This window comes from Betta splendens, chromosome 12, assembly GCF_900634795.4.
Source record: "Betta splendens chromosome 12, fBetSpl5.4, whole genome shotgun sequence".
NCBI lineage: Eukaryota > Metazoa > Chordata > Actinopteri > Anabantiformes > Osphronemidae > Betta > Betta splendens.
Genome location: NC_040892.2, coordinates 12,810,357 through 12,820,638, shown reverse-complemented (window position 1 = coordinate 12,820,638; position 10,282 = coordinate 12,810,357). Strand labels below are relative to the sequence as shown.

The following is a 10,282-nucleotide window of genomic DNA, read 5'->3' as shown; positions in this document are numbered from 1 at the left end:
TCCAGCTTTTACTGTGTATTTATAGTTGCATGTACAGACTGAGTGATAAAAGTCTGCTTTAGTTGTGTTAGTTTAAGTCACATAACATTTACCTCAAATCAATTTAAAAAAAAGTTGGAAATAAGTTTTTCATTTGTCTGAAATGTGAGCTGCACCAGTCACTCTGGAGGAGTTTTTACATTTCAGTAAGAGAAACCTTCTGTGGACCTGACTGTATGTGTCACATGTGATGAGAGCTAATGAATTCCATGAAGTGCATTAAATCCACACAGTTTCTATGCAGGGGATCTAGTCACAACACACTGCAGGTGAATGTGTGCTACACCACACGTCCAGGAGGAGAAACCATCATCTCTCTGCTGAGTGCTTCAACCAAAAGAAGTGAATTCTCTCAGTCTCCCTGTAGCTGTTGCACTTGTTACTATAATGTTTACAGTTGTAATTGTGTGCTCTCTCTTCTGATGAGTCTTGGATCAACGAGCGCCCCCTGTGGGGTACACACCTCAGACCCAGGCCGTCAGAGAGTCACCAGTGATCTAACATGAGCCAGTGGCTTCTGGGATCTACTTCAAACTGGTCAACAAAGACTCTGTGGGAAGACACGATTAGCACTGTGCGCTCCTCAGACCATCTGAAGACTTTGGAGCTTGGATTAATACTAATTAGATCTGATTTAAATTAGATGACAGCTGGGTCATTTACATACACAACAACATTAACTGATTCAGTGTCTGAATGTGCAACAAAGTATGTCAAATACGTGAACACTGACGGCATGTGTCCTGTTGTTTGTATTGAGTCCTACTAAGAGTCTTACTCTGTTTTAGGCCATATTTTTCAGTTCAGGTTAAAGTGCTTTGGAAAAGGATTGTAGTTTTAGTTTTAGTAGAATTTTTTATTCACACCATGACTCACTGACAGGACGTCCCAATAACTCCAGTAGCTCCATCATCTTAAAGACCTCATCGTCCTATAGATTCCTGCTCTTCTCAGAGTGCTGCTCTACTTTTGGTTTCTACTTTTTTTTTTTTTTGTGAATGTGGAACAGGAGGAGGAGCACTGAGCTACTGAGCTCCTCTATGATGGAAACAGCTCCTTGCTCAGTTTTGGAGCATAGACACCTTAAGACCATTAAAACGATTTGTTTGAAGTTGACATCATCCATTCATTCTAGTCCATACAACGCAGACCTCCACTGTGTATGTATTTCATATGTATGTCTTGCATTGATGCATCGTTTGAGTCCTCCATCTTGATCCAGAACGATGGAATGCACACACTGTACAGTACACTGTAACTGGTGAAGTTAAAGGCTGCAGTGGGACCACGACTCATTCACCTTCACGTTGTCTCAGACCTAGGAGGACCCTAGATCAGATCAGATCAGATCAGAGTGTTCCTCTGCAGCTGTGGCCTGTCACCAGCTGGCCCATGATGTCAGTCTTTGTTTTGTGGCAGTCTCTTTCATGAACATTTCTGTTGTACGACATCCTGGCCTCTCCATCTTCCACCCCTGTGCTGTGATGACGTGGCATGACGAGCATTTCACATCCTAATCCCACGTTTGTTTGGATGCGTAAAGAGGCACTCGGGGACATGTCCCATGCCCTCTGCCGGTTCCTTCAACCCACAGGGATTTAGTGGATTCCCCTTCAGGTCTGAAAATACCTGCAAACATAAGAGTACTAGAGTTTGCCTTCAAAAATGTTGGCTGGCTTTGTGGGCAAACAGACCTTTTACTTTATATTTCCTCCGTCCATCGAGGGCGGCGTCAGTGTGTGACGGCCTGTTCCGGGTGTTTGGTATTTACTTTAGTGCTTGATTACATTCTCACCCCTTTGCTTGTGTGTCACATCCCATGATTGATTCTCATCTCTATAGCTGCTCCTCAGTTTGTAATCTAGTGAGCTCTAGTCAGTCAGCTTGTTATTCTAGTTACCAGATCCTTTTGTTCTTCGTTAGTAACCTGTGTTTTTATGATTTAATAAATCCATAATTGAATAAATTATAATGAATAATGAATATAATGAATTTTCTGCAATTGCAGTGATTTGGGGTTTAGTAGTTTGTTTCCCTTTATTACTTGAATTGTTAGCACATACTTGTTTCTTTTGTGTTTTTAGATGATAGTGTTGCAGCTTAGCTGGGATTCTTAGTTCTTGTTTAACCAATTCACATACCTCCTGGTTTTATGTGGTTTGCGACTGGGTCGGGGTTAGTCCTAACAGATTCTCCATTGCTGACTCCTGACTAGTGAGTCTTTGGGTTGAGTGTCTGGACATTATTTTAATCATCTTCAACTTATTTGTTGTCTCAGTCTGAATTGATAAAAAAACCTCATATTAAAATTCTAACTTCACAGACCCAGTGAGCAGAAACACCTTTCACTGACTGCAATGCAGATCAGCTATGGCCAGATTATTTATGTGTTAAATTCCTTATTTGACATTAGCAGGGGTTCCCACAAAGATAAAATGTGCATGAACTTTGAGAAGACAGCTTTTGGTTCTTGGAAATGTAACAGTGTTATAACCGTGTACCTGAATAGTAAACACACACTAACATCAGTCCATCTATAAGGAGGATACAGCAGCTCTGCACCTTTATCACCCGTTGGTCCAGTGGACGATATACTACATGAGTGATACTAAGGTTGGGGGGAATTTACAGTGGGAGTGACTGAAAATAATATTTATGCTCTTCACCAAAAAACAAGTCAAGGCCAAGGAGTTGAGATTCTAATAAATCATATTTTCCAGGTCCCACAGACTCAAATACAGATGAAATGCAGCCTTTACTTTGTTATTATGCTAATGCTCACATGGTGTAAGTTCAGTGTGAAGGCTCAGAATTTTAACGGTTTTTGTATGAGAGCTTTTCCCACACCTGATAATTATTGTAGGAGGGAAGTGTGAAAGTTGTTTGGCTGTGACACTGGGAACATTTCAGTTCAGTCAGTTGTATCCACCGCCTGTAATTGTGCTGCAGTGGTTCACTCCTGGTTTGAGGCAAAGAAAAACAGAGGCAAACATGCTTAGGAGGAAACAGAGAGGAGAAAAATAGGAGAACATCAGCAGAGTGAGCAGAGGGGAGGCAGAAGCAGCCAGAGACTCTGGAGCAGTGAAGCTAAAAGATGAGGGGAGATGAGGAACGAAATAGAAAGGAAGGAGGGATGAGAGGAGTGAAGGGAAGCGTAAAGCAACAACAAGTCTTTTCAGTGAAAACGAATAAAGAAAAATAATTAATCTCTCACGTTAAACATTTATTAATATTAATGAGAAATTTTAAATATTATAAATATATCTGGTTGACAATAATGTGACAGCATAATTATTTACATGTCACAATAGTTGTTATGACTCGAATACTAACATGCGTGTGTGAGGATGATCTGTGAGTTTCACAGCCAGCATCACATGCCCTGTACCCCAGGACACAGCTGCTGACTGACGCTCTGGCCAAAGCACCATGAAAGTGTGTTGTGAACAAGCACCAGTCCAGTAACACAGCACACAGACTAGGGATGGAAGCAAAGCACCTCCATGTGCTACAATAACCCAGTTCAAGCTTATAAAGAAGCTGTGGCCACACTGCTATTCACAGACGCTCTCCATCCAATCTGACTGAACTCAAGCTAATTAGAAAATAAGAACGTGTAAAGCTGGTGGAGGCATAACCTAAAGGTTCCATGAGGTGACGACTCAGGGAGGGCTGAATACAGATGTGTCTCACGTGTCAGATACTTATTTGTAATAATAAAAGCATTGGCTTTTTCACCCGACTGTACAACGTGGTGGAGTCCGCTGCACTTAAAGAGGGATCCAAGGTTTAACAATGGAGATTCCTGATAGCGGGCCCTGGAGTGTACGGACACACACTAATCTCAGCTCCAGCAAAACTTTAGTGCAGTGAACCCTGGGAGACCCGTTACCGGCGCGCAGACGGTCTGTAGCCGAGTCTGCGGCCGCGCTGCATCATGCGTTCATCATCACAAACATCCCATCACATGCTCTAGACGGCCCTCCGCGCTGCATGTTAGCATGACGTCTGCCTCGCCGTGCGTGACAACAATCATCCGATCCCACTGCAGAAGCCCCGTCCCGCCTTAAAGGCAAAATTTGGAGAGCGTAACCAAACGCTAATCAGTGGGGGCAGAAAACTGGAGCTGCACTGGCCTCTACAGGCTCCGCTGCAGCTACTACACCCTGTGTGGAGGCCACTGCAGTGCCGGCCGGGGCTCTGGCTGTGTGGCTGAGCGCACACAAACCAGACACTGCCGTGCTGAGCCCATGAATGCAGGTGCTTTTAGAACCAAACTGGCATGATGTTAATGGAGGAGACAACATTAGCCATGTTTTTTTTAATTTGCATTATTGTTCATTCAGAGAAGCTCTATTCGAGGTTCTGAGTGACACTGTCTGGGAAAACAGAATTATATCCAGCTCTGTGCATCGTCTATGATGTAATATCACACTCATTATTATAGCTGACTGAAAAAAGAGATGAATGCAGGAAATAAAAATAGAAGCAATAACTGACAGCACTGAAAATGAAAATAAACCAAAACTACATTTGTTATGGTTTAAAAACAAGAAGGTAGAAAAGTTCCAGAGCCTGGTTTTTACACGTCATGTGTTCTCGCTTCAGGATCATGAATATTAATGCCTCGTCTCTCGTCTCCACTGTGACACACAGCGACGTGAACTCAGCGCGTCGGCAGCAGCTCCACACGTACCGGCTTCAAGGGGCTTTTGTGTGGGTCCTGTGCCGTTAGAGATTATTTTGGAGCCACCATCTAGTGGCCGCCGGTGGCACTTGATGGCGGCTCCGGCCACGATGGTGGAGCCGTGGCATCAGCAAATGTGCTGTAACTTCTCCCTCCTCGAACACGAGGCAGCACATCCGCTGCCTGACTTTGACCTGTCTGTGTTTCGAGATACAGTCTATATTTCCATTTCAAAACGTTGTAATGTGTAATAAATTGATAATAATTCAGTTTAGATCATAAAATCAAATAGCACTGCTGCAGACGTCTGACTGATGTCACTATGATGCCATCAGTGAGATTTTAAAGGGGAAATATAAACTTTATGTATTTATGTGTCTTCCTTTGTTAATCCATGACACACACAAGTGTGTGTTCAACATGTGCTGTGAAGCTCTGCCCGGACGCTCCCAGACTGGCTGCCGATGGTTCGCTCGTCCCATCTGGAGCGTCGATGGAGCTCCTGCACACGTTTCCACCCATGCACAGTCACAGCTACCTGATCGCGTCAGCAGCACATGATCTGCTCTACATTAGCCCATTGTGTGTGTTTATCTTATGCATAAAAAGTGTTTTGGGTTTGCTTTCTTTCCTAAAATGAGTAAGTGTAGACAATAGTCGGGACGGTTCGGTTTTTATGCTAGAAACAGCCTGATTCCATCTGTTGCTGCACTTCACTGGTGCAAAACATGCAAACATGCTTGAATTGATATAACAAAAAAAACTACCTTCAGCAGCCGAACAGACGCTATCATTGTATCGCATATAAATGAGACGTTACATCTGTCTACATCAAGTTCTGCTTCTTTCTTGTGAATACACAACCTTTGTGGCTTGAGTTACTGTGAATTTACTAGATAATCACCAATGATTCGTTACATTTTGTCTTCATGGAGTGTGACCACGTCAACACAACACTAGCCTCTGGCTTTTTATAATTAACCATTACAGATTATTACATTGAATATGTGAAATAATATAATTAATTGTTGACACAGACAAAATAAATTACTGCATCTATAACAACCACTTTCATGTGAATCTTCATCTTTCCCTTTGAGATGACATTTTCTCCATGTCCTTCATGTTCAGTCGTAGCCAAAGGATTGAAAGTGATGTTCAACTTGGACAAAACTTTAAAACAAACTTATCAAAACTAACTGTTGAATTCTCCAATTCCTTCTCAACCATGTGGAGCTGAAACTGTCAACTTCCTACTATGTCTCTTAAACTACGGCCATTCCGGATCTGCTGCCTGGCTGAAATTTGAATAGTTCGAGGGAACCGCCTGACGCTGATTGGTCGAGAGCCGCATTTTTCCAGGGCGCCTTCCTGTCACTCAGGCGACAGCGGGCGCCTCATTGGCTGCTCTTGGAGAGGGCGGGCGGTCGCTCCGACTATATACAGATTCTGCTCTCAGGGTAACTACAAATGATTGCTGGCTCTCGCGGAGGGTGGATCGTCGCGTCCAATGTTTCTCCACAGAGCTGACTTGAACCTTTCTTCTCGAACAAACCGAATCCAACGGACACACCTGAGAGTTGGTTTCCCGCTGCCTCAGAGGAGCCGGGGGCGGACAGGGGGAACGCAATAATGATCAACACCATGGAATGCGCAGTGGACGCGCAAAGCCTCATCTCCATTTCGCTAATGAAGATCCACAACTCCAGGACGCAGAGAGGGGGGATCAAGCTGCACAAAAACCTGCTGGTCTCCTATGTGCTGAGGAACGCCCGGCAGGTCTACATCAAGGAGAAATACGCGGAGATCTACAGGATGCAGCAGTACGAGGAGGTGATGACGGTCTGCAACGAGATCCAGCAGCTCGACCCGCTCGACCTGGACGCGGAGGACGCCGCCGACGACGAGCAGGCGCGCAGCTGCTGCGGCGGCGGCGGCGGCGGCGACGGGCTGAGCGCGTCGGACCCCGCGTGCCACGGAGGCGCGGAGCCGCCGCCGGCGCACGAGCGCGCGGTCGGCTCGCTCCTCGGCAAGGAGCCGGAGGCGTCCGAGTACCGGAGCTGCTGCATGGAGGTGTCCCCGGTGTCGCACTGCAACAAGACCACGGTGCTGGACCTGGACACGCACGTAGTGACCACGGTGGAGAACGGCTACCTGCACCAGGACTGCTGCTGCCACGCGCCCCAGTGCGGCCAGGGCGCGCAGTCCGCGGCCAAGAAGCGGAAGGTCGAGTTCGGTGGCGGCGCGTCCGACGTGGAGGAAGTGTCGGATTTTACGGCGGCGCGCAAACGGGCGAAGCGCGAGGACTGCTCGTACAGCAGCGCGGACTACACGGACACGTCCAACATCTCCAACCTGATCTCCATCTTCGGCTCGGGCTTTTCGGGACTGCTGAGCAGACCGGCGGACTTGGAGCAGATCTGCAGCAAACAGGCCCTGGCCAGTCTTGGCGCGTGGACGCGGGCGATTGTGGCGTTTTGAATCAAACTCTGATGCGTTTCACGGGAGGCCGGGTTCAGCTGTAACGGAACCCAACGGAGAACAATGTTCCACTGCCAGTTCACGTCCAGCTCCATAATTACCTGTAGGGACATGATAATAATGGCGACACAAAGACAGACTGACATAAAGTTGTGGTAACACAATAAATGGACCTTTAAACTGGACACTTCTCGACTTTAGGAACCAGACTGAGCCAAATAAGGTTCACCGATGCGCAGCTGACCCCAGACCAGCTAAAGTCACAGATGTGACGTCAACTCACCTGTGTAGTCTTAACAGCAGCAGTGTTGTTCCTCAAAGCACATTTCTGTCCTACAAACACTACCATACGTGAGCGACATCACTCCCACTCACCGACGTAGCCGTTCCAGCTGAGCCGGGTCTCCTGTCACATCTAAATCCACTTTATTTTTGCAAGAAAAGAAAAGCTATTTAAATTTTTTTAGCAAATTTTTAAAGACATTTTGGGAGGAAGGGGAGCGAGCGCGTGACATATGCATTGTGTGCAGGGTCTCCTGTTTTCATTACGTCTTACACGTGTGTAACGAAAACACTTCAACATGGTGGAATGGGTTGATTTCTGTTGCCTTAACTCCAGTGCACCCGACCGCTCGCTACCGTCACAACTGATCCTTGGAAGTGACTGAATGTCTTTGCCTTTTGGTTTCATTGTGGTCACATGAGCATGTGTGAAGTTCGCGGGCTCCGAACCAGCTCCATGGAGTCTCTTACTGTTGTTAACACTATCTTTGCTGTCTGGCTTATTGTCTGACATCCTCTCTTCCCAAGTTGCTGAATGCCTTCACAGAAATCCATAATTCCAACATGTCTCTGTTGCTTTGTGAGTGATCTTAGTCCTTTTGTTTTAAAAAGGCGCCCCCGTGACTTAGCCATAACCCGAGGATCCATGCGTTAGCTTTATGAGCACTATGTGTACCAAAACCAAGAGAGTATTCAGCCATTCTCTACATACGCTGTTGTAATTCTTGTATTTTTGTGCTTGATGAATTGCAGCTCACCGGGTAAAACTGTTCCAGAAGATATTTGTTAAAAATGTATAATCTTAATAAAAAACAAAAACCTTCATTTGAACTGTTTTTCTTTTTTTATGGTTAACAAGTTGCTTCATCAACAGTGGACTAGTTACTGACAGTAACTAAATGTGTAGCAGCGCCTCCAGACGTTTTCACTTCTAGTGTTTGTCTATAGGCAACACACACACTACACATATGATACAGGCTGCCAATGAAGCAGCACTGTAATTAATATGTGTAAAAACTTACTTTTTCTATTGACAGCATTATGGTTATTTGTGATATTAATATTACAGCCATTGATTTGAGCAAATTCTACTATAAGATGTAGCTAATAGTCCTGATTTTTCTCATTATTCTGGACTGTTATTGGAGTGTAAATGCATCTTCTCTCCACCAGTCCGCTGTGTGCGTTTGCTGCCATGAATTCTCTCCTGTAGAACTTTGAGTCCTGTTATCTCTGCTCAGTGCCACTTGGTGGTGTTCTTTAAAATCGCTGAATGAGGCTATCAGTAGGGGTGTGTATGCACACAGAGGCGTCTCGTGTTGACCCTGCCTCAGACTCCCGCTCACCAGCTCATGACACCCTGCTTCTCCTCCTCTCTTTCATCCTCTCCCTCTTCCTCGCCGCCTCCTTTGTCTCCAAGCAGCTTTCTACCAGATCCTCATCACATCCATCCCTGCTGCTCTTTTCCTCAAGCTCTGCAGACTTTTTTTTTTGCCAGTGGCCATAATAACATGCACTAGGTAGGTACAATGGAAATGAGGAGGAACTGCGAACAATGCATGATGTCACTTTGAATAAATGTGATGCAGCATTCGTCCGTATGCGCTTTCCACCGACAGCATATCTCACCCGCTGCAATAAGTGTTTGCTAAAACAACAAAATAAAAGCCGCTGCTCGGCTCGCTCTGCTATTGCTGTGAACAATGGTTTTGTCTCATGGTGTAGGCACAGCTCCTCCATCTGGAACGAGAAAGAGTAACGTCTAAACCCCCCCCACCACCACCACCACACACACACACACACGCGCGCACGCTCATGTTCACTTGTGTCCTATTTTTGGCATTAGACGTTTTATAATTATTTATTTTTTCTTGAACAAACACTTTACTTTGTTTTCATCACGAAACACCAAGAAAAAGGGGAAAAAAGGCACCTGAGAATATGCAAATGCAATACAATGAAGAAAATGAACCGTTTTTCAAAATAAAAGCCCCATTATGAAATTTAAAGCATACATTTAAAGCATGACACTATCACGGCTACTCACTTCTGTGATCACCTGGCCCACATTAAAAGACAATACCAGGTCGTGGGGGTAACGTGACAGAGGAGGGTGGAGTGTTATTGATGAGTGTTGGTTTGTGGGGGTTCTGTGAGGAGGAGGAGGAGGGGTTAACAACAGAGGGATGGGGTGAGGGGGGCAGTCAAAGGGGGGCTGGCAGGGGGCTGTGAGGCATGCTTTGTCAGGAGAGGGGGTCGATGTGTTGGGGGTTTCACAGAAGGGGAGGGAGGGAAACCGCATGTGACAGGAGTGCGGGGGAGTGTGTGTGCGTGTGTGTGTGGGTGTGTGTGTGTGTGGAGGGGGGCACTAGGGAATAGGTCTGGGGGGTGGGCAGACTGTGGCACAGGTCATCCAGGCAGAGGAGAGGTGAGGGAGGGGTTGGAGCTGATGCAGACCGTGGTCCCATCCACCGTAGCTGTGAACCAGGTCATTAAGGTAAAGAAGGATCTACATGAATAAAGTAAAATAGATATGGTGCAATCACAGCAAGCACTTAGTCCATGTGAAAACTGATCCCAGAGCCAGACACGTCTATGGAGGACCAGGACATACAGTATGAGCTTACCTGATGTAGTCAAGCTTAAGCTGGACACGTCCAAACTCCTCTGACCTCCGAGATTCAAGGATGCTTGATGAAGTGTTTATTGTGCGACAGTGGATGAGCACAAGCAAAAGGCTGCAGTCAAAGGCGTGAAAGTAAAACCGTTGTGTCCTGAAACAACTTGGTTTGA

General features: G+C 45.8%; 1 protein-coding gene across 1 annotated transcript; it reads left to right on the top strand.

Annotated features, from left to right (window-relative positions):
- Window positions 1–6,154: 6,154 nt before the first annotated feature.
- Window positions 6,155–8,314, top strand: ier5l (immediate early response 5-like). The gene has a single exon (XM_029169919.3). The coding sequence runs from the start codon at window positions 6,359–6,361 to the stop codon at window positions 7,205–7,207; it is 849 nt and encodes a 282-aa protein (XP_029025752.1). The 5' UTR covers window positions 6,155–6,358; the 3' UTR covers window positions 7,208–8,314.
- The last annotated feature ends 1,968 nt before the right edge of the window (window positions 8,315–10,282 follow it).